This window comes from Callithrix jacchus, chromosome 15 (assembly GCF_049354715.1).
Source record: "Callithrix jacchus isolate 240 chromosome 15, calJac240_pri, whole genome shotgun sequence".
Classification (NCBI taxonomy): Eukaryota; Metazoa; Chordata; class Mammalia; order Primates; family Cebidae; genus Callithrix; species Callithrix jacchus.
The window spans coordinates 31,223,040-31,243,564 of record NC_133516.1 but is presented as its reverse complement, the minus strand read 5'-3'; the positions used below and the strand labels follow the sequence as shown (position 1 = coordinate 31,243,564).

Sequence of the window (20,525 nt, the reverse complement as noted above, 5' to 3'; positions counted from 1 at the left end):
ATGCCGATCTGCACTGTCCCCTAGAGGCTGACCTCAGTCCCAGGTCTACACCCGTGCAGGCGACTCTCCCTCCCCCGCACGCCCCAACCCTCCGCAGGAGTCCGGTCTGGGACCCTCCCAGATCCCTCCCTTCAAGGTGCCTTGGCTCAGGCCGACCTGGCCCTAGTTTGCATAAGCAGATGAGGCCTACCCTCCCCACCATCCCAAGTCCCAGCAAGGCCACAGTGCCGGGAGGCGGGTGGTTGGCCTCCCAGAAGAGGCCCTGATCTCTCCTCCCCACCCCAGTGACCTGCACGCGCATTTACGCCGCTGACATTGTGTTCTTACTGGATGGCTCCTCATCCATTGGCCGCAGTAATTTCCGCGAAGTCCGCAACTTTCTCGAAGGGCTGGTGCTGCCTTTCTCTGGAGCAGCCAGTGCACAGGGTGTGCGCTTTGCCACAGTGCAGTACAGTGACGACCCACGGTGAGTAGTGGCCCGAGGGGCTGGGGACCACGAGATCCCACCAAGACCCCTTTCCCAGAGAGGGTGGAGACCCTGGAAACCCTAGGCCAGGTCTTTCCAGAAACAGGTTTTGGGGAACCTAGAGATTTCCTAGCCAGGACCTCCCCTGGAGACAGAGGTAAGGATTCCCTGGGTAGAACCTTCATGCCCTGAAATACCTCCAGGCTACTGCGAGACAGGAAGGTGCGAAAGAGGGAGGCTGCGTTTTCTGACCTGGAGGTGGGGAGCCCAGGAGGGGACCCCCCATGCCTGTTGGACTCTCCATGTTTTAACCCCTAACCCCTGCAGCCGTTCACCAGAGGTGCTCCTTGTCTGGCCAGCATCCACCTTCCTACATCTGGACCCTTCCTCCTGCGATTATTTAATTTAGCAGCATCCTGTTCCCACAGGCTGTGAGCCCCTCGCGCTCCTTCACGCCTGCCCAGGCCCAGCTGCAGAGGGTGCACCAAGGAGAGCCTTGGGGGGGTGTTAACCTGGGGGTTCCAGAGGCAAGAGGGTGTGGAGAATCACAGAACCAAGGCACCCCTCAAGAAAGCCTGACACCCATAGCCCTCACCCTAGAGGCCTCCTCAAGGCCAAGGCCAGAAGAGGTCCTGAGTCCTAGCCTGTTGCTACCCCTACCCTCCAACAGGACAGAGTTTGGCCTGGATGCACTTGGCTCTGGGGGTGATGTGATCCGTGCCATCCGTGAGCTCAGCTACAAGGGGGGCAACACTCGCACAGGGGCTGCGATTCTCCATGTGACTGATCTTGTCTTCCTGCCCCAGCTGGCCCGACCTGGTGTCCCCAAGGTGATCCCTACCCCTACCATGCCTCCCGAGATGACCCCAAATGAAGTGTCCAGGGGAGTCGTGATCTGACCCCTGCACCTGTTCCAGGTCTGCATCCTGATCACAGATGGGAAGTCCCAGGACCTGGTGGACACAGCTGCCCAAAGGCTGAAAGGGCAGGGGGTCAAGCTATTTGCTGTGGGTGAGGACCGAGCCGGGTGACAGGTCAGCTGGTAGGGGGCAGTCAGAGACCATGTGGTGACTGAGTCCTGACTCGGCATCACTTCAGGGATCAAAAATGCTGACCCTGAGGAGCTGAAGCGAGTTGCCTCACAGCCCACCAATGACTTCTTCTTCTTCGTCAACGACTTCAGCATCTTGAGGACCCTACTGCCCATTGTTTCTCGGAGAGTGTGCACGACTGCTGGTGGTGTGCCTGTGACCCAGCCTTGTGAGTTCCTGCCCACACAGTGTACCCTGACCTGGACCCCAGACCCACTCCCAACCCCCACCTGGAAGTGCTGATTCCATCTTATGTGCTCCTGACCCCTGACCCCAACTCTGCACCATACATGCTCACCCCAACCCTCCTGCCTGATCCCCTGATCCCCCATTCCCAGTGGATGACTCGACCTCTGCTCCACGGGACCTAGTGCTGTCTGAGCCAAGCAGCCAATCCTTGAGAGTACAGTGGACAGCGGCCAGTGGCCCTGTGACTGGCTACAAGGTCCAGTACACTCCTCTGACGGGACTGGGACAGCCACTGTCAAGCCAGCGGCAGGAGGTAGAATGTCAGAAGTGATAGGTGATGGCTGGGGACTTGGCTGGGCAAGATAAAGTGACCTTTGGCCTTGGGCAGGTGAACGTCCCAGCTGGTGAGACCAGTGTGCGGCTGCAGGGTCTCCGGCCACTGACCGAGTACCAAGTGACGGTGGTTGCCCTCTACGCCAATAGCATCGGGGAGGCCGTGAGCGGGACAGCTCGGACCAGTGAGCAATTCTGCCAGCCTCTGATCCCATTCACCTAACCCCCCACCCAAGTGCCCCCTCCCCACTCCTGACTCCATGAATCCCTGATGACACTCTCTCCCAGCTGCCCTGGCGGGGCCGGAGTTGACCATCCAGAATACCACAGCCCACAGCCTCCTGGTGGCCTGGCAGAGTGTGCCAGGTGCCACTGGCTACCGCGTGACATGGCGAGTCCTCAGTGGTGAGTGAGAGATGTGGGCTGAGGGAGTCCCTGTGCCTCAGACAAGGCTGTGGAGTCCTGAGTCCACAAGGTCCACTGGCCCCTTGGTGCCCCCCATGCAGGTGGGGCCACTCAGCAGCAGGAGCTGGGCCCTGGGCAGGGTTCAGTGTTGCTGCGTGCCTTGGAGCCTGGCACGGACTATGAAGTGACCGTCAGCACCCTGTTTGGCCGCAGTGTGGGGCCTGCCACATCCCTCACAGCTCGCACTGGTGAGGAGGCTGGGCACTGTCTTCAGGCTGGGACGGGCAGGCAGGGCAAGGCCCAGAGGCCACTGACATCCCATGTGCCCTGGGCAGACACTTCTGTGGAGCAGACCCTGCGCCCAGTCATCCTGGGCCCCACATCCATCCTCCTTTCCTGGAACTTGGTGCCTGAGGCCCGTGGCTACCGGTTGGAATGGCGGCGTGAAAGTGGTCAGTGTGGGGGAAGGGGTGGACAGGCAGGGGTCAGGGCATGGCCTCAGCTGGCCTGACCTTGTCATCTTGCAGGCTTGGAGCCACCGCAGAAGGTGGTGCTGCCCTCTGATGTGACCCGTTACCAGTTGGATGGGCTGCAGCCGGGCACTGAGTACCGCCTCACGCTCTACACTCTGCTGGAGGGCCGCGAGGTGGCCACCCCCGCCACAGTGGTTCCCACTGGTGAGGGCTCTGTGGGCTGGGCCAGTGAGTGGGGGAGGTGTCGGAGCCCCAGGCTGCCTCTATGCTGTGCTCTCCAACAGGGCCAGAGCTGCCAGTGGGCCCTGTGATGGACCTGCAAGCCACTGAGCTGCCCGGGCAGCGGGTACGAGTGTCCTGGAGCCCAGTCCCTGGTGCCACCGGGTACCGCATCACTGTGCGCAGCACCCAGGGTGAGGTGGATGCAGCCAGCACCGTCCCCCCCCACCACACACACACACACACACACACACACACACACACTGAAGTTCCATCCTCTAGGGTCTGAGTATACCTCCAGCCCTCTCCTTCCACTTCCTGGGTCCCTACAACCTCCTCCCCGTCTCCTTATCCTTCCACTTCCTAGGATGGCATTGAGCCCTGAACAGGGTCTGTCTGCCTGCTACTGTGCCCCAACCAGTCTCCTCCCTGCCCCACACCCCATCCATGGCTTTCACCCCTGCCCAGCCACAAGCTCAATCACCTACCTTTCCATTACCCTTGTGGTGACCGCTGTCCACACCAACCTCTCATTGCATGTCCCCATCCAACACTGACCTCTGCCATCCCACATGAGTGTCTGTCAACGGCCTGTCAGTTCTCACTGCTGTCTGCTGACTCCTATCGTGCTACATCCCATCATCCCACTGACCCCTATCCTCCAGTGTCCCCAGCCATCACCGGCCCCTTTCATCCCATGTCCTTGTCTTACACTCACTTTTATCAGCCATATTCCATCTCTCTGGCCCCCACCACCCTACATCTCCATCCCCGTGGCCCTTCTCTTCCTGTGTCCCTGTCCATCACTGCCATCGTCCCATGCCCCTGTCTCTTTCTGACCCCTGCCCAGCTACCCTGACTTCTCTCTTAGGGGTTGAGAGGACTCTGGTGCTTCCCGGAAGTCAGACAGCCTTCGACTTGGATGACGTTCGGGCTGGGCTTAGCTACACTGTGCGGGTATCTGCTCGAGTGGGTCCCCGTGAGGGCAGTGCCAGTGTCCTCACCATCCGCCGGGGTGAGCACTACAACAGGCTTGTGGAGGACAGCTGCCTGCCTCACTCTGGTTGTGGTTCTGACCTCTGACCTCTGTCTTCAAACCCTAGAGCTGGATACCCCACTGGCTGTTCCAGGGCTGCAAGTTGTGATGTCAGACGCAACACAAATGAGGCTGGCCTGGGGACCCGTCCCTGGAGCCAGTGGATTTCGGATTAGCTGGAGGACAGGCAGTGGTCAGTGTGGGCTGTGTGGGAGGGACCAATCAGGGTATGGGGGCAGAGGGGACAGGCAGGAGCCATGCCAACATTTCCCTCTGACACCAGGTCCAGAGTCCAGCCAGATACTTCCCCCAGACTCTACTGCCACGGACATCACAGGGCTGCAACCTGGAACTGCCTACCAGGTGGCTGTGTTGGCACTGCGAGGGAGAGAAGAGGGCCCCCCTGCAGTCATTGTGGCTCGAACAGGTCAGGGTCTGCCCTGTCCCTTGGCTCTCTGCCTCCATTGCCCTTTCAGACCCCCATGCCTCCCTTTGCAGATGCTTGCTTCTCCCCAGTACTCCTGCCTCCTTCAGATTCCCGCTGCCTCCTCCCTGAGAGATGCTGCTTCCTTCGGTTTCAGCTGTCTCCCCTTAAGCCCTCCCCATCTTCAGATTCCCCTGCCTCTTCTCTAAGACTCCCATAGTCTTTGCCCTCAAATTTCCACCACCTTATCCCTCAGAGCCCCACCCCTTTTTTGCTGGACCCAAATCTCTTAGATTTACCCTTTCTCCTCCTTCAGACCTCACTGCTTCATAACACCTCCGTCTCCCACTCCTCCACTGGACCCATTCACTGTCTCCTCCAACAGATTCTTCTCTCCTGTTAGACTCCCATCGCCTTTTCCTATCAGATCGCCCCACTCCCTGCCTTCCCCAGCAGACCCTCCCCTGCCCCCCCTAGCAGACTCCCCATTGCCCCATTGCCTCTCCCCACCAGACCCACTGGGCCCAGTGAGGACAGTCCGTGTGACTCAGACCGGCAGCTCATCTGTCACCATTGCCTGGACCAGGGTTCCTGGCGCCACAGGATACAGGGTTTCCTGGCATTCAGCCCATGGTGGGGACTGGGGTTTGGGAGGGGGCATTTCAGGGTTGAATGGAGGCTGGGGGTTTTTGGGGGATCCAGGTGGGACAGCCCTGGAGCTGCCTCCATCCCTGCTTCTAGGCCCAGAGAAATCCCAATTGGTTTCTGGGGAGGCCACGGTGGCTGAGCTGGACGGACTGGAGCCAGATACTGAGTACATGGTGCATGTGAGGGCCCATGTGGCTGGTGTGGATGGGTCCCCTGCCTCCGTGGTCGTGAGGACAGGTGAGTGGACCCTGGCCAGCTGCTACCCACACTGCATTAGCCACCCTACCCTGCTGTATATTTCTGATTGCGCAGCTGCCTCTGCACCCCTGCTCAGTGACTGTCCTGTCCACACTGACCCACCCCACTCTGATTAAGTGTCCACCCACGGTGACCTCCTGGTGGCCCCATGCTGCCCACCTGAGGCACTGACCTCCTCCCTCTCAGGGTTGCCTACACTGACCTGTCCACACTAACCTCACACTGACTTTCAGATCACCCCTGTGTCAACCATGCCTGCACTGCCACTCTGTCCTGTCAGACCTCCAGTGACTCCTGCCCCTTACCTTGCCTCTGTCCCCAGCCCCTGAGCCTGTGGGCCGTGTGTCAAGGCTGCAGATCCTCAATGCTTCCAGTGACGTTCTGCGGATCACCTGGGTAGGGGTCACTGGAGCCACAGCTTACAGACTGGCCTGGGGCCGGAGTGAAGGTATGGCTCCCTGACCCCACCCCTGTCCTTCCTGGCTGGGACCTCCCACACCTAACCATTGCTCTATGCTTATCTGGCCAGGTGGCCCCATGAGACACCAGATACTCCCAGGAAACACAGACTCTGCAGAGATCCGGGGTCTTGAAGGTGGAGTCAGCTACTCAGTGCGAGTGACTGCACTTGTCGGAGACCGCGAGGGTGCACCTGTCTCCATTGTCGTCACCACGCGTAGGCAGAGTGTGGGCTGGAGAGCCTTGGATGGGTGGTATGGATGGTTTAGGGATTGGGGCTTGTGCTCGGGATTGGAGAAAGGACCAGGGTTTGTAGTGAGCCTTTGAGGGCAGGGTCTGAGAGGAGGAAAGGGGAAGTCTGGGATAGGCAGAGGGATTGGCTGGGTGAGGTGTGTGTGCCAGGGTGGGCCTGGGATTGGCCCAGGGGCCAGTGGGGGCAGAGCCTCCTTGATTTCCATGCTTTCTGTCCAGCACCTGAGGCTCCGCCAGCCCTGGGGACACTTCAGGTGGTGCAGCGTGGGGAGTACTCGCTGAGGCTGCGCTGGGAGCCGGTGCCCGGAGCTCAGGGCTTCCTTCTGCGCTGGCAACCTGAAGGTGTGAGGTTTCCCTGGGAGGAGGTTAAGGACCAGTGGGGTTGGGGGTGTGGCAGACTCTGCAAGGTGGGCAAGGACAGTGACAGTGGGCAGGGTCTGTCACTGGGGGTCTGTGGGATCAGTGACAGTAGGTAAGATCAATCAATGAAGTGGGTGGGATCAATGAGTTCATGAAGGATCAGTCTGGCAGGGTCTGTAAAGTGGGCAGGGTCAGTGAGGATGAGGAAGATCAGTCAGGAGAGTGGACCCAGTTAACAGAGTCAGTGAGGTGGGCGGACCCATTAATGCCCCCCAATGTCACTCTCCCACATGCTCTTGGTGCCACCCTCACACCTGCCCCAGGTGGCCAGGAACAGTCCCGGGTCCTGGGGCCCGAGCTCAGTAGCTATCACCTGGATGGGCTGGAGCCAGCGACACAGTACCGCGTGAGGCTGAGTATCCTAGGGCCAGCTGGAGAAGGGCCCTCCGCAGAGGTGACTGTGCATACTGGTAAGCCTGCCTCACCTTGGCGTGCTCCCCCCACACTGATGACCCACCCTGACTCCCTGTACCCCAGACTCTGAGTGAGTCTTCCTGTACCCCCACACCTCCACCGTCTGACCCTGGATGATCCCAGCAGGACCTCCCATGACACTTCAATAAGACAAACCTGACCCAGGATCTCACATCTCTCTCCTCTGGGTTCTCAGGACACAGCCTGTGATCCCCGATCTTTCATTCCTCCTTCAGAGTCACCTCGTGTTCCAAGCACTGAACTACGTGTGGTGGGCACCTCGATCGACTCGGTGACTTTGGCCTGGACCCCAGTGTCCAGGGCATCCAGCTACATCCTATCCTGGCGGCCACTCAGAGGCCCTGGCCAGGGTGAGGGGGAGGCCAGGGTTGGAGCGGGCTGGCAGTTGGGGCTCCATGGAGACTGCTTTTTAACCAAGTTCTGTCTTCTGCAGAAGGGGCCCCACAGACACTTTCAGGGATCTCAAGTTCCCAGCAGGTGACAGGGCTAGAGCCTGGCATCTCTTATGTCTTCTCCCTGACACCTGTCCTGGATGGCGTGCGGGGTCCTGAGGCATCTGTCACACAGACGCCAGGTATGGTGGGCCTAGTGGGAAGGGCGGAAAGGTGTGTCTGGGTGGGCTGCTGCTTAGGTAACTCGTCCCCCTTCCTGCAGTGTGCCCCCGTGGCCTGGCAGATGTGGTGTTCTTACTGCATGCCACTCGAGACAATGCTCACCGTGCGGAGGCTACGAGGCGGGTCCTGGAGCGTCTGGTGGTGGCACTTGGGCCTCTTGGGCCACAGGCGGTTCAGGTTTGGCCCTAGGAGCAGCCGGATTCCTACCTCTCCCTGTGTCCCCCAACCCAGGCTCCATACCAGTGACCATTTCCTGACCCCCAGTAGTTCAGAAAATCTCCCAGCTCTCCCACAGGCTCCAGACGTCACCTGCTATGTGTGTGGCTCACTCCCTGACAGATAGTCAGGGTTTTGTCACACACGCCCTGATGTGTTTCTCCAGGCTCTGTGCACCCCCATCCCTGCTCTATCATCCTCCCCAGGCTCTGTGTCTCCTCCACCCCAGGTTGGCCTGCTGTCCTATAGTCACCGGCCCTCCCCGCTGCTCCCGCTGAACGGCTCCCATGACCTTGGAAGTATCTTGCAAAAGATCCGTGACATCCCCTACATGGACCCAAGTGGGAACAACCTGGGTGAGGATGGCAGCAGGCATGGACTCCAGGGACTACCCACTGGGAGCTTGGTGCCCCAGGGTTCTGACATGTCCTTCCTTCCAGGCACAGCTGTGGTCACAGCTCACAGATACCTGTTGGCACCAGATGCTCCTGGGCGTCGCCAGCACTTACCAGGGGTGATGGTTCTGCTAGTGGATGAACCCTTGAGAGGTGACATATTCAGCCCCATCCGGGAGGCCCAGGCTGCTGGTGAGGACTAGGCTGATGGGGAAGGGGTCTGGGAATAGGGGTGGCCCCGACAGGGTTATCATGCAGGCCACTGGACCCCTCCTCAGGGCTCAACGTGGTGATGTTGGGAATGGCTGGAGCAGACCCAGAGCAGCTGCGTCCCTTGGCACTGGGCGTGGACCCTGTCCAGACCTTCTTCGCCATGGATGATGGGCCAAGCCTGGACCGGGCGGTCAGCGGTCTGGCGGCAGCCCTGTGTCAGGCATCCTTCGCTACTCAGGTTTAGAAGAGGCCTCTGGGGGACTGGGTGGTAGAAAATAAGGGGTCTGGGGATTCTTGGTACAGATGTTCAACCTCAAAGGAACCCTATGTCCACAGCCCCAGCCAGAGCACTGCCCGGTGTATTGTCCAAAGGTAAGAGTTCCATGGCGAGAGGTGGGTGGAGGCTGCGCTTGGGGCTAGCCGCTGTGACCCACATCTGACATGTCTTTCCCCAGGGCCAGAAGGGGGAACCTGGAGAAATGGTGAGTACCCCTGGGGGGTGGGGAATAGAGAATTGGATTGAGTGTCAGATGGGGAGGGGAGGTTGGCAGCACAGGCCTCACTGATCACTCTTCCCAGGGCCTGAGAGGACAAGTTGGGCCTCCTGGCGACCCTGGCCTCCCGGTGAGTGCCCCCCACATCTGTCCCTGCACCCCAACTGGCTTATCGCCCCCTAACCTGCTCTATTCTCTCAGGGCAGGACCGGTGCACCTGGCCCTCAGGGGCCCCCTGGAAGTACCATTGCTAAGGGCGAGAGGGTGAGTGTGGAGACCATAAGGTTCCTCTGAGGCACTCCTCAAAGCTGTCTCAAGGTTTTTACAAGAGAGAAGGAAGAAGCAGAGTTAGAATCACTTGGAATTCCTAGAAGCCCAGCTGGAGGTCATAAACCACCCTGAGACTTTGGGGGGGACACTCTGAAGTAGAAGGGCCAGTGGGGCCTCAGCCCCTTGCAGAGCCTGAGTAGCAGCTCTAAGTCCCAGAGGCAGGGAAGCTATGCCTTGCTGTCCTTGTGCCTGGAATTGGGCTTCCTGCAGCTCTGAGGGGCCACTTCTCTACCTCACTGTTCTACCCCCAGTAATACTTGGGGGCCAGTAGGGTAAGGGACCCCTTGTCGATGGGATGAGGCCCCTCTAGCAAACCAGGGGCCTCAGGGGAGGGTCCCTTCCCGCCCTGACCTCTTCACCTCCTCAGGGCTTCCCTGGAGCAGATGGGCGCCCAGGCAGCCCTGGCCAACCAGGGACTCCTGGGAACCCCGGAGCCCCTGGCCTAAAGGTGAGCAAGCCTTGCCCTGTGGGTCAGAGTGGGCTGCCTGAGTGGGTAGGGTGGCTCCGACTATTCCCTCCATTTGCAGGGCTCCCCAGGGCTGCCTGGCCCTCGTGGGGAACTGGTAAGCTGCCTTCCCTTTGCTCTCAAAGTGTCTCCCCAGGGTTATTCCACAGGGTGGGAGCCTGGGGTGGTACTGGAGTACCCACACAGACCCTTGCCTGAGACCAAGCACCACCCTCTGCTCCATTTCATCCTCAGGGAGAGCAAGGACCTCGAGGCCCAAAGGGGGAGCCGGTAGGTGGAAGGGGAAGAGAGGCCACTGGGATGTCCCAGGGAGGAGCAGGATTGCCCCACGCCAGACCCTAAGGCATGAATAGGAATAGCTGGGGTACCCCTAGGGGCTTCTTCCAGCTCAGGGCTCCCATATCCTGAATCCTGCCCACTGCCCTCTATCCCTACAGGGGCCTCCCGGACAAGTCACTGGAGGCCAAGGACCTGGGCTTCCCGGGCGGAAAGGGGACCCTGGACCATCGGTAAGTCCAGGGTATGTGCGGGCATGTGATGTGTGCTGGGGGGACAGACAAGAGGGGAACGAGAGTGGGGTCTGTGTGGTTGTACCTTATACTTTGTCTCTTCTATCAGGGTCCCCCTGGACCTCTTGGACCACAGGGAGACCCAGGACCCCGTGGCCCCCCAGGGCTTCCTGGAACAGCTGTGAAGGTGACAGCCTTATGAGTGCCATGTGACACAGAGATCTGGTGACCCCCTTTGAATCCACGTAACCCCTACCACTTACTCTGGCCCTTGTGACCCTTTGACCACCCCCATCCTCGTCATGATGCCTCAGCCATCCCAAGAACCTTGTAATCCAATTGGACCCCATGACCCTCATCCCTCCTGGTATCTTTGGGAGTGAGGTGTGGTCCAGGCTCATGGGGTCATGATCTGTTTTCTAGGGTGACAAAGGCGACCGTGGGGAGCGGGTAAGTGAGGGACAGGCTGTGCTGGGGGTATCATGGAGTCTGATTTCCCCGTTAATTCTCTGACCTGCTGTTCTCTCCCAGGGTCCCCCTGGACTGGGTGAAGGTGGCATTGCTCCTGGGGAGCCCGGGCTGCCGGTGAGGGGGCCTTGAGGCTCTGCTGGGGGCCCTGCTCAGGGGTGTGGGTCTCTGCTGGGGCAGTGGTTGGGTCCTGGGCTTCATAGTTCTTGGCTTGCACTTTCACTCACTTCCTCCTAGGGTCTTCAGGGAAGCCCTGGACCCCAAGGCCCCGTTGGCCCCCCTGGAGAGAAAGGAGAAAAAGTAGGAAGCCTGACTTCATGATGTCCCAGTTCTGGGGTGGGAGGCTGGATGCTGGGCGCAGGGCCTCCCCTGGGTCTTCCCACCCATGTGTTTCTCCTTCAGGGTGACTCTGAGGATGGAGCTCCAGGTCTCCCAGGACAACCTGGGTCTCCGGGTGAGCAGGTGAGTGGAGGGGTCAGGGGTTCTGCATGTGGTGGCACAGCTCCAGCCCCCACCACAACCATTCACCACTGCTCCATCCTCATGCCCAAACCCAAATCTCTGAACCCCCAAATTCATCCCTTCCAGGGCCCACGGGGACCTCCTGGAACTACTGGCCCCAAAGTGAGTAGTTCCTGGGGGATTCAGGTGTGAGGAGTGCTCCTCTGGGCTCCCCATGGTCTTAGGGGAGGCTGGAAGATCAGGAGATAAGTGTTCCCTCCAGGTCAGAGGTCGTGGTTTTAGAGGGAGTGGTTGGAATGTGAGACCCCTTGTCTGGGGTTTGACGTTCAAGGCCCCCGCCCATCCTCTCTCTCTCTGTCTCTCCCACCCTCTCTCTTCAGGGTGACCGGGGCTTTCCAGGGCCTCTGGGTGAGGCTGGAGAGAAGGTAAGTGCAACCTCAGGGGCTTGAAGCGCCCTGTAGGATCTGGGCTCAACTCAGCTCTGGCTTCTTCTGTTCCATCAGGGCGAACGTGGACCCCCAGGCCCTGCGGGATCCCGGGTAGGCCCACTGACTGCAGTGCTCATACCAGCTGACCTGGTGTCTGTACCCTTTCTGGTTCTGACTTTTTGCCCTTGACCCCCGCTGCCCCTGCTCTTCACCCCTCCTTGCATGACCCCTTATCCCTGCTGATATAGACTCTAATCCTCAGCCCCATGACCTGGCTTTGAACCTCTGACCCTGCTGAACAATCTTGACTTTCACTGACCTGATCTCTGTCCTGCCAAGTCTGACCCCTGCCAACCTAAATCCCAATCTTCCCTGAGCCCTCTCCAGCCCTGACCCCAGCCTCTAGCCCTGTCTGCCCACATCCCCCGCCCCCACCCACTGTGCAGCTCTTCCCTTCTTCTTCTTCAGGGGCTGCCCGGGGTTGCTGGACGTCCTGGAGCCGAGGGTCCTGAAGTGAGTCTGTGACTGTGGTGGGACTAGGAGTGGGACTTTTGTGTGTCCCTCCCCTTTCCCTTTCCCTTCTGGGCTCACACTTTCTCTACATTTAGGGGCCACCAGGACCTACCGGCCGCCAAGGAGAGAAGGTGGGTCCTTGGCTAGGGGTGTTACTGTCTGGTACTAGGGATGTGGTAGGTGGGACACTGGGATCTTAGGCTCCTAAGTGACTCCCTGCCCTGCCCCTGCTCCTATCCTCCCTTCACAGGGGGAGCCTGGTCGCCCTGGGGACCCTGCAGTAGTGGTGAGTGGCAGGAGGACGGGGCTCTGAGCACAGCACAGCCCTTGAGCTGTGACCCTCTTCTAGAACACTGTCTGGGCTGTGATTCCACAGTGCAGTGCTGGGTCCTGGAGTGGGCTTGGAGCTCTGTTGCTCTCCTGCTAGAACCTGCCTCCAGACCCCATGGCCTCCATGCAGCTCATGAGCTCTTTGTGTCAGTCCATTTATCACCCCTACCCTGCTGTGAGCAGTGAACCTGTGACTTCTGGGCAGAGACTGAGCTGTATGACTTCCAATTCCATGTTACCTCCATTCCAATGAAGACTTTGGCCACACAACCGCCAAGACAGGGCTGAGTTTTATCTGTCCTGTTTGTTTTAGGGACCTGCTGTTGCTGGACCCAAAGGAGAAAAGGTAAGCCTGGTGTGGGGTAAGGAGAGGTCGCTACAGGCTTGAGGTCTAGGTCACAGGGCCTATCTGTGGGACTTAGAGGTCACAGAACTTGCTGGGTCAGGGGGTAATTGGAGCCTGGTACTAGCACTGATGGTCTTTGTCACCTCCAGGGAGATGCAGGGCCTGCTGGGCCCAGAGGAGCTACCGGAGTCCAAGGGGAACGGGTGAGTGAAGGGATGTATTTAAGGGGCAGTTGGTGAAGGTTGTCTTCCTGACTTCTTACCCTTCCATCCACAGGGCCCACCCGGCTTGGTTCTTCCTGGAGACCCTGGCCCCAAGGGAGACCCTGGAGACCGGGTGAATCAATGTGGGGATAGGGAGTGGGACTGAAGAGGATGACGTGGTGGGACCCTGACTAAGTCCTGCCCCTCTTCTATCCCCTTCAGGGTCCCACTGGCCTCACTGGCAGAGCAGGACCCCCAGTGAGTACCCATGACCTTGGGCAACCTCCAGGTTTCCATAGTCCCCTGCCCTTGAGGGCTGCCTGCTGTGAATGTCCTGCATCACCTCCCTCTTCACTCCTCCACAGGGTGACTTGGGGCCTCCTGGAGAGAAGGGCGACCCTGGGCGGCCTGGACCCCTAGGACCTGTTGGCCCCCGAGGACGAGATGTAAGAAGCTGGAGTAGGGGGAGTCACAGCAGGTAGGGGAGTAGGGCTGTTGCCAACATCACGGGGTTCTTGGGACCAGGGCTGACTCTCATGTTTCACAGGGTGAAGTTGGAGAGAAAGGTGACGAGGGTCCTCCGGTGAGACTCCTTCCTACTGTGGTTTCTGATCTTTTGCCCTTGAACTGGGATCCCAGTGGGCTGGGGGCACCAGCTCATCCAGTCCACTCCCTGCCTCCTGTCCAGCTGCTGCACAGACCTTTCTCTGTCCCCTCTCCCTGAGTGAGTGAGATCTTGACCCTCCTGTGCAATATGACTTTTCTCTCTCTCACCAGGGTGACCCAGGTTTGCCTGGAAAAGCTGGCGAGCGTGGCCTTCGGGTGAGTCTTGGTGGAGAGAAGTAACGTGGGTGAGGGGAGGTGGACATGAGAGTGATAGGAAAGGCTGGGGGATGGTAAGAGGGGATGGGGAACTTGGGGCAGTGGAGGGGGTCATGGGGGCACCTGCAAAATACTGCGAGGGTCTGTCTCAGGCCAGGTGTTCTTCTTAGGGGGCACCTGGAGTTCGGGGGCCTGTGGGTGAGAAGGGAGACCAGGGAGATCCTGGAGAGGATGGACGAAATGTGAGTCCCAACCTATGACTCCTCACCCCAAACTCTGACCCCTCGCCCCCAACCTTAACCCTCTAACCGGCCAATTCCCAATACCTGATCCTACCCTGCAACCCTGGAATGTTAATCCCTCCTGATCTTTACTTCCTGTGGCCTGAAGGAAGCCAACATTCCCATGAGTCCTCATGGTGCTTCCAAAGCTCCCCCAAACTGCTCCCTACCCTGAGTGGCCCTGACCCTGGCCTTTCTGCAGGGCAGCCCTGGACCATCTGGACCCAAGGGTGACCGTGGGGAGCCGGTGAGTGGGGCTGGCGTCCTGGGCTCAGAAGGGATGGAGGGTCCCCTGCGCTGCTGCCGGTGCTTTGGTCAGCGTTCACATGAGGGCCCTGGAGGTCAAGGTGGGAAGCACAGATGGCCACCCCAGACCCAGCCTGCCTGCTGGGGCTGGCCTTGGGATGCTTCAGGGAATTTGGGGGCAGAGATAAGCATGGGGCAAACTGGAGCCAAGCCCTGGGACCTGAGGGCTCCTGTTGATTACAATCACTTCCTTTCTCAGGGTCCCCCAGGACCCCCGGGACGGCTGGTAAGGGCTGTACTGGGTCTGGTCCTCTGTCATCACCCTCACTTGCCCCTTTGGCTCCACATCATGTCCCCTCGTTCTTTCCACCGACTCCCAGTTCCCCCACCACCCCCCAGTTCCCCCACTGCCCCTCTGAAACCTCACAGCCCCTGTCTCCCCTCACCAACCCTTCTTCCCCTCGCTGAGCCATTCTTCTCACTGGTCATTCCCCCCACAGGTAGACATAGGACCTGGAGCCAGAGAGAAGGTATTAGGGTCTGTGGGGGGAGCAGAGGAAAGACCTCATTGTCCCTCCTGACAGGTTCTGCCTTGGGCATGCCTTGGCTCCAGGGCTGTTCCTCAGCAAGATTGTCTCTGCCACAGGGAGAGCCTGGGGACCGTGGACAAGAGGGTCCTCGAGGGCCCAAGGGTGACCCTGGCCCCCCTGGACCCCCTGGGGAGAGGGTGAGTGTGGTTGGTCCTGGGGGGTGCAGGCCTAGCGGGTGCGGGCCCTCCCAGGCCTGCTCTGATTTCTTCCTCCCCTATCCTCAGGGCGTTGATGGGCTTCGGGGACCCTCAGGCCCACAGGTGAGTAACACACTTTGTTCCGTCTGCCAAGTCCCCATCTTGCCTTCACCTCTTATCTGACCCTGTTCCCTCCAGGGGGACCCTGGTGTCCGAGGCCCAGCAGGAGAAAAGGTGAGAGGGTGTGGAGGTTCCTCAGGACGTGAGCCTGGGTTCTCAGACCCACCTCGGCCTTGGCGGCCTCTTACCACTTTATTTTCCTCAGGGTGACCGGGGCCCCCCTGGGCTGGATGGCCGAAGTGGGCTGGATGGGAAACCAGGAGCCCCCGGGTCCCCTGGGCTGAACGTGAGTCTTGGTAGTCCCTGCCAGGTTTTCCCCTTCCGCTGCCCCTCACATGAGAGCCTAGACCCCAGCCTCGTTGGGTGGTCTTGGCCTTGCCGAGCTCTGGGCCGCATGTGTTGTCTGTCTTCAGAGCCCTGCCTGGGTGGGGCGTGTCGTTGCCATGCAGGCCTTGGGCTCACAGGGACTAGAGCCCCTGACCCCATGACCATGATGAACTGACTTTGAATCTCTCCTCAGGGTGCTACGGGCAAAGCTGGGGACCCAGGGAGAGACGTAAGTGAAGGGAGTTGCTGGGCAGAGGGGCTCAGGGGCCTGTAGAAGCTCCAGCCAGGTCATCATAGTCACTGCATCAGAGCGGAGGAGAGTTGGTTCAGCCTTGTCTTTGGGAGGGGTCTCAGTCCCGGACAGACAGGTTTTAATAGAGTCCCCCTTTCTGACCTTCTTTGCCTTGGGGGTCTTAATAGGCCCTCCAAATTCTGGGGATTCTTCCCTTTCGAGTCTCAGTAGGATACCCCCAACCCCGGGGTCTGTGCCTGAGGGATCTCAGTGGGACCTCCTGGTCCTGAAGGGTTCTACCCTGGAGGGAGATCCTACTGGGGTCTTCTAGTCCATGGGGTGTGCTCCAAGGGATATCTCAGAGGCCCTGTCAATCTTAACAAAGACTTTTTCCAGGGGCTTCCAGGCCTCCGTGGAGAACAGGGGCCCCCTGGCCCCTCTGGTCCCCCTGGATTACTGGTGAGTTCACACTTTCATGCTACCCCCTTTACACCTTACTACCCTCACCCAATCCCCAACATCTGACCAATGAATCTGTTCCCACAGGGCAAGCCAGGCGAGGATGGCAAACCTGGCCTGAATGGGAAAAACGTGAGTGTGTCCAGGGCAGCTGTGGCAAAACCTGACAAGAAACAGCAGCACACGTACACAGCCGAGATCTGAGCAGCACATGGGGCACACATGCAGACACAGGCATCCTGGCCCAGACATACAGATGCATCCAGAAACATAGTTCTTTTTTATTTTGAAAAGTGTTTCACTCTTGTTGCCCAGGCTGGAGCACAATGGTATGATCTCCACCCACTGCAACCCCTGCCTCCCAGGTTCAAGTAATTCTCCTGCCTCTGCCTCTGAGTAGCTGGGATTACAGCCATGTGCCACCATGCCTGGCTAATTTTTTGTATTTTCAGTAGAAACAGGGTTTCTTACTTTCTTTCTTTCTTTTTTTTGAGACGGAGTTTCGCTCTTGTTTACCCAGGCTGGAGTGCAATGACGCGATCTCAGCTCACCGCAATCTCTGCCTCCTGGGTTCAGGCAATTCTCCTGCCTCAGCCTCCTGAGCAGCTGGGATTACAGCTGGGATTACAGGCACGCGCCACTGTGCCCAGCTAATTTTTTGTATTTTTAGTAGAGACGGGGTTTCACCACATTGACCAGGATGGTCTCGATCTCTTGACCTTGTGATCCACCCACCTTGGCCTCCCAAAGTGCTGGGATTACAGGCTTGAGGTTTTTTTTTTTTTTTTTGAGACGGAGTTTCGCTCTTGTTACCCAGGCTGGAGTGCAATGGCGCGATCTCGGCTCACCGCAACCTCCGCCTCCTGGGTTCAGGCAATTCTCCTGCCTCAGCCTCCTGAGTAGCTGGGATTACAGGCATGCACTACCATGCCCACCTAATTTTTTGTATTTTTAGTAGAGACGGGGTTTCACCATGTTGATCAGGATGGTCTCGATCTCTTGACCTCGTGATCCACCCACCTTGGCCTCCCAAAGTGCTAGGATTACAGGCGTGAGCCTCTGCACCCGGCCTGGAAACATAGTTTCATATACGCACATGGGAGACATATAGGGACATATAGGGAGTTAGGTGAATGGGTCAATTTGTGCCAGGATGGGCCGACACATGCCCAGATAACCCACCGCCACAGGCACAGGTAAAGAGCTGCAGACAGGTCGACAGGGACAAACATACTGGTTTGAAGCCACATTTGGGGCACTTAGAGACATGTTGACACCCAGACACTTCTACCCAGACTCAGATATGTGCTATCTGACACATGGACCCAAGACCACATGTAGACCTCTGCCAAGTCGTGGTCACACATTGATGGGTCTGATCTGTGACATGTACTGGCACATGCTGGCACATGACCCATACACCTGTGGTCACACACATTGAGCTACACACAGGAGTTGCAGACAGATGCCAAGACACACAGCTCTCAAGGCACTGGGGGCCTGTGGCGACATGTACAAGCCCATGCCCACATGCAGACAGGGGCCAAGACGTGCAGACAGACCAGGCCACACAGACCCATGGGGACGTATGCTAAGACACACATGGATATGCATACACCCAGGACACGTGGACAGTCACCAGCCCAGAGCCACAGAAATGTGGAGCTGCCTCTGGAGAGCCAGAGACAGAGGACATGTGTGCGGTTGCCTGGTGAGCAGGCACACCCTTAGACATGCAGCAGCTCACTCTGACGGCCACAGGCCATGCTCCAAGACACACACAGCCATGGAGCTACAGGTGCAGACATACAGTCACAGTCATCTGAAAGCTGCCAAGATAGTGTCTTGCAGCCAGACACCAGTGAACGTTTGGGCTGATGTGAGTCCTCTGCCCACAGGGAGAACCTGGGGATCCTGGAGAAGACGGGAGGAAGGTAAAGTCCCCGACCTGGGGCCTCTCTGGGCTCTGCTTGGAGCGACGTCTGAAGCATCCTTGTCTTCCTTAGGGAGAGAAAGGAGAGTCAGGTGCCCCTGGGAGAGAAGTGAGTGTTGGAGTTTTCTGCTACCTCTGACCCCTGACCCTGACCCTGGGGAATATGACTCCACTCTTTTCTGAGGTCTCAGGGTCCTGATGCTGGCTGCATCCTCCACAGGGTCATGATGGCCCCAAGGGTGAGCGTGGACCTCCTGGTATCCTTGGACCCCAGGGCCCTCCAGGCCTCCCAGGACCAGTGGGCCCTCCTGGCCAGGTGAGCGTCCTGGGTCATTCTGGGATTTACGAGCATTAGAAGCCATTGTGTTTCCATGGGCAGCCCTCCCGGACAGCCATAGGCCTGTGTGACCCCTTTGTGTTCTGCTGTATCTCAGGGTTTTCCTGGCGTCCCAGGAAGCGCTGGCCCCAAGGTGAGTGTGCATATGTTGGGTATGGGGTGCAATGGTTGACCAGACTGGGGCACATTTCCCCACCTGGTCATTCTTGTTTTCAGGGTGACCGTGGGGAGACTGGATCCAAAGGGGAGCAGGTGAGGCCCCCACCTTTTCCACATGCCCAGGTAGCCACAGCACCCAGATATGCACACGCATGCCCCATAGGCTGGTCCCTAGCAGTTTGTCTCCATCGCTCTAGGGCCTCCCTGGAGAGCGTGGCCTGCGAGGAGAGCCTGGAAGTCTGCCGGTGAGCCAGGCTTGGAGCCTCTCCTTGACTCTGTTTTGCCTGCACATGGGGGCCGGTGCTCCATCCCCTTCCCCTTGCCACGAGGCTCCATGGGTTCTATGCTATGTGTTCAGTGCCCTGCCCCATTGGGGTTCTTGTAGCCCACACTCAAGGGAACTTAGGCAGTGGGGACATGCCAGGGAGGGGCTCCCGGGGTCTCCAGCCGAGCCTCAACCAAGTGCTAAAGGGTGCTGTGGGCAAGAGGCCTGGGGAAGACGGTGTGGAAGCACTTTCCTGAGGCCGTGCCAGGCAGAAGGCAGGAGCTTCTCCGTCAAGAGCAGCCCTTCACCCAGCCTTTTTCCCCAGAATGTGGAGCGGTTGCTGGAAACTGCTGGCATCAAGGTGGGTTGTTTAGAGGCAGGGGATGGGGGCAGGTGGGGGCTCCTGGGGCTAGTGGTGCTCACAGGCATGGGGCTGCGGCAACACACCCCACTCCTCTGACCTCTTGCTGTCCCTCAGGCGTCTGCCCTGCGGGAGATCGTGGAGACCTGGGATGAGAGCTCTGGCAGCTTCCTGCCTGTGCCCGAAGGGCGTCGAGGCCCCAAGGGGGGCCCAGGCGAGCGAGGCCCCCCAGGGAAGGAGGTGAGCAGAGGCAGCTCAGTGGTGTGAGCCCTGTGGGGGTGTATCTGTGCAGCCACCAGCGTTCCCTCTTCCACCCCTGCAGGGCCCCATCGGCTTTCCTGGAGAACGAGGGCTGAAGGGAGACCGTGGAGACCCTGGCCCTCAGGGGCCACCTGGCCTGGCCCTTGGGGAGAGGGGACCCCCTGGCCCTCCTGGCCTTGCCGGGGAGCCTGGAAAGCCTGGTATTCCCGGGCTCCCAGGCCAGGCTGGGGGTGTGGGAGAGGCAGGAAGGCCAGGAGAGAGGGTGAGCCTGCGGGCTGGTGGGGAGAGTGAGGGAAGAGGGGTTGGGAGGGGTGAGGACTTGGCCCTCACTGGCTCTTTGCATTTCAGGGAGAACGGGGAGAGAAAGGAGAACGTGGAGAACAGGTGGGTTATGATGAGCTCTGTGGGGCAGGGATGCCTGGAGCTGTGCTGGGGCTGCCATCCCATTTTCTTGTTTCCTGCAGGGCAGAGATGGGTCTCCTGGCCTCCCTGGAACCCCTGGGCCCCCTGGACCTCCTGGCCCCAAGGTGATCACCCCATCCCTGCCCTAGGCCTATGACTGGTGACCAGGAAGCCACCCTTAGCTTGGGCCCCTAGAAATTCCTATGATCCTGAGATCCATGATGACCCCGTCATGCCTCTGTGACAGAAACATCTCTCCCCTGTGACCTTGTGCTTGTAGGTGGCTGTGGATGGGCCAGGTCCTGGAGCCTCTGGAGAACAGGGACCCCCTGGACTCAAGGGTGCTAAGGTCAGTGTGTGGGATCAGCTCTGGGCCACCCTCTGCCATGGCACTAGGGACTGACTTGACATCTTATCCCCACAGGGGGAGCCGGGCAGCTATGGTGACCGAGGTCCAAAAGGAGACATGGTGAGGCCTCTCCCCACCCTTCCATAGAG

General features: G+C 59.2%; 1 protein-coding gene across 1 annotated transcript in view; it reads left to right on the top strand.

Annotated features, from left to right (window-relative positions):
* Nucleotides 1-20,525, top strand: part of COL7A1 (collagen type VII alpha 1 chain) — a 31,819-nt gene that overhangs the window by 477 nt on the left and 10,817 nt on the right. Inside the window, exons 3-78 of the mRNA XM_035275397.3 lie at nucleotides 286-466; nucleotides 1,137-1,296; nucleotides 1,384-1,477; nucleotides 1,565-1,726; nucleotides 1,896-2,059; nucleotides 2,135-2,264; nucleotides 2,368-2,484; nucleotides 2,586-2,732; nucleotides 2,820-2,936; nucleotides 3,012-3,161; nucleotides 3,242-3,370; nucleotides 4,048-4,191; nucleotides 4,280-4,405; nucleotides 4,496-4,639; nucleotides 5,150-5,269; nucleotides 5,378-5,521; nucleotides 5,865-5,990; nucleotides 6,072-6,218; nucleotides 6,473-6,595; nucleotides 6,937-7,083; nucleotides 7,324-7,458; nucleotides 7,542-7,682; nucleotides 7,763-7,899; nucleotides 8,168-8,294; nucleotides 8,379-8,525; nucleotides 8,612-8,784; nucleotides 8,883-8,918; nucleotides 9,002-9,028; nucleotides 9,126-9,170; nucleotides 9,242-9,304; nucleotides 9,738-9,818; nucleotides 9,898-9,933; nucleotides 10,071-10,106; nucleotides 10,274-10,345; nucleotides 10,455-10,532; nucleotides 10,769-10,795; nucleotides 10,877-10,930; nucleotides 11,051-11,113; nucleotides 11,216-11,275; nucleotides 11,402-11,437; nucleotides 11,656-11,700; nucleotides 11,779-11,814; nucleotides 12,172-12,216; nucleotides 12,312-12,347; nucleotides 12,467-12,502; nucleotides 12,860-12,892; nucleotides 13,042-13,095; nucleotides 13,169-13,228; nucleotides 13,318-13,353; nucleotides 13,461-13,541; nucleotides 13,643-13,678; nucleotides 13,873-13,917; nucleotides 14,088-14,159; nucleotides 14,401-14,445; nucleotides 14,704-14,730; nucleotides 14,945-14,974; nucleotides 15,091-15,171; nucleotides 15,259-15,294; nucleotides 15,370-15,405; nucleotides 15,497-15,577; nucleotides 15,812-15,847; nucleotides 16,247-16,309; nucleotides 16,397-16,441; nucleotides 18,208-18,243; nucleotides 18,316-18,351; nucleotides 18,463-18,558; nucleotides 18,677-18,712; nucleotides 18,796-18,831; nucleotides 18,936-18,983; nucleotides 19,329-19,364; nucleotides 19,482-19,604; nucleotides 19,687-19,887; nucleotides 19,974-20,009; nucleotides 20,090-20,152; nucleotides 20,308-20,376; nucleotides 20,452-20,496. Of these exons, the coding sequence (XP_035131288.2) occupies nucleotides 286-466; nucleotides 1,137-1,296; nucleotides 1,384-1,477; nucleotides 1,565-1,726; nucleotides 1,896-2,059; nucleotides 2,135-2,264; nucleotides 2,368-2,484; nucleotides 2,586-2,732; nucleotides 2,820-2,936; nucleotides 3,012-3,161; nucleotides 3,242-3,370; nucleotides 4,048-4,191; nucleotides 4,280-4,405; nucleotides 4,496-4,639; nucleotides 5,150-5,269; nucleotides 5,378-5,521; nucleotides 5,865-5,990; nucleotides 6,072-6,218; nucleotides 6,473-6,595; nucleotides 6,937-7,083; nucleotides 7,324-7,458; nucleotides 7,542-7,682; nucleotides 7,763-7,899; nucleotides 8,168-8,294; nucleotides 8,379-8,525; nucleotides 8,612-8,784; nucleotides 8,883-8,918; nucleotides 9,002-9,028; nucleotides 9,126-9,170; nucleotides 9,242-9,304; nucleotides 9,738-9,818; nucleotides 9,898-9,933; nucleotides 10,071-10,106; nucleotides 10,274-10,345; nucleotides 10,455-10,532; nucleotides 10,769-10,795; nucleotides 10,877-10,930; nucleotides 11,051-11,113; nucleotides 11,216-11,275; nucleotides 11,402-11,437; nucleotides 11,656-11,700; nucleotides 11,779-11,814; nucleotides 12,172-12,216; nucleotides 12,312-12,347; nucleotides 12,467-12,502; nucleotides 12,860-12,892; nucleotides 13,042-13,095; nucleotides 13,169-13,228; nucleotides 13,318-13,353; nucleotides 13,461-13,541; nucleotides 13,643-13,678; nucleotides 13,873-13,917; nucleotides 14,088-14,159; nucleotides 14,401-14,445; nucleotides 14,704-14,730; nucleotides 14,945-14,974; nucleotides 15,091-15,171; nucleotides 15,259-15,294; nucleotides 15,370-15,405; nucleotides 15,497-15,577; nucleotides 15,812-15,847; nucleotides 16,247-16,309; nucleotides 16,397-16,441; nucleotides 18,208-18,243; nucleotides 18,316-18,351; nucleotides 18,463-18,558; nucleotides 18,677-18,712; nucleotides 18,796-18,831; nucleotides 18,936-18,983; nucleotides 19,329-19,364; nucleotides 19,482-19,604; nucleotides 19,687-19,887; nucleotides 19,974-20,009; nucleotides 20,090-20,152; nucleotides 20,308-20,376; nucleotides 20,452-20,496 (6,302 nt within the window). The remainder of the gene's footprint in view (nucleotides 1-285; nucleotides 467-1,136; nucleotides 1,297-1,383; nucleotides 1,478-1,564; nucleotides 1,727-1,895; nucleotides 2,060-2,134; nucleotides 2,265-2,367; nucleotides 2,485-2,585; nucleotides 2,733-2,819; nucleotides 2,937-3,011; nucleotides 3,162-3,241; nucleotides 3,371-4,047; nucleotides 4,192-4,279; nucleotides 4,406-4,495; nucleotides 4,640-5,149; nucleotides 5,270-5,377; nucleotides 5,522-5,864; nucleotides 5,991-6,071; nucleotides 6,219-6,472; nucleotides 6,596-6,936; nucleotides 7,084-7,323; nucleotides 7,459-7,541; nucleotides 7,683-7,762; nucleotides 7,900-8,167; nucleotides 8,295-8,378; nucleotides 8,526-8,611; nucleotides 8,785-8,882; nucleotides 8,919-9,001; nucleotides 9,029-9,125; nucleotides 9,171-9,241; nucleotides 9,305-9,737; nucleotides 9,819-9,897; nucleotides 9,934-10,070; nucleotides 10,107-10,273; nucleotides 10,346-10,454; nucleotides 10,533-10,768; nucleotides 10,796-10,876; nucleotides 10,931-11,050; nucleotides 11,114-11,215; nucleotides 11,276-11,401; nucleotides 11,438-11,655; nucleotides 11,701-11,778; nucleotides 11,815-12,171; nucleotides 12,217-12,311; nucleotides 12,348-12,466; nucleotides 12,503-12,859; nucleotides 12,893-13,041; nucleotides 13,096-13,168; nucleotides 13,229-13,317; nucleotides 13,354-13,460; nucleotides 13,542-13,642; nucleotides 13,679-13,872; nucleotides 13,918-14,087; nucleotides 14,160-14,400; nucleotides 14,446-14,703; nucleotides 14,731-14,944; nucleotides 14,975-15,090; nucleotides 15,172-15,258; nucleotides 15,295-15,369; nucleotides 15,406-15,496; nucleotides 15,578-15,811; nucleotides 15,848-16,246; nucleotides 16,310-16,396; nucleotides 16,442-18,207; nucleotides 18,244-18,315; nucleotides 18,352-18,462; nucleotides 18,559-18,676; nucleotides 18,713-18,795; nucleotides 18,832-18,935; nucleotides 18,984-19,328; nucleotides 19,365-19,481; nucleotides 19,605-19,686; nucleotides 19,888-19,973; nucleotides 20,010-20,089; nucleotides 20,153-20,307; nucleotides 20,377-20,451; nucleotides 20,497-20,525) is intronic.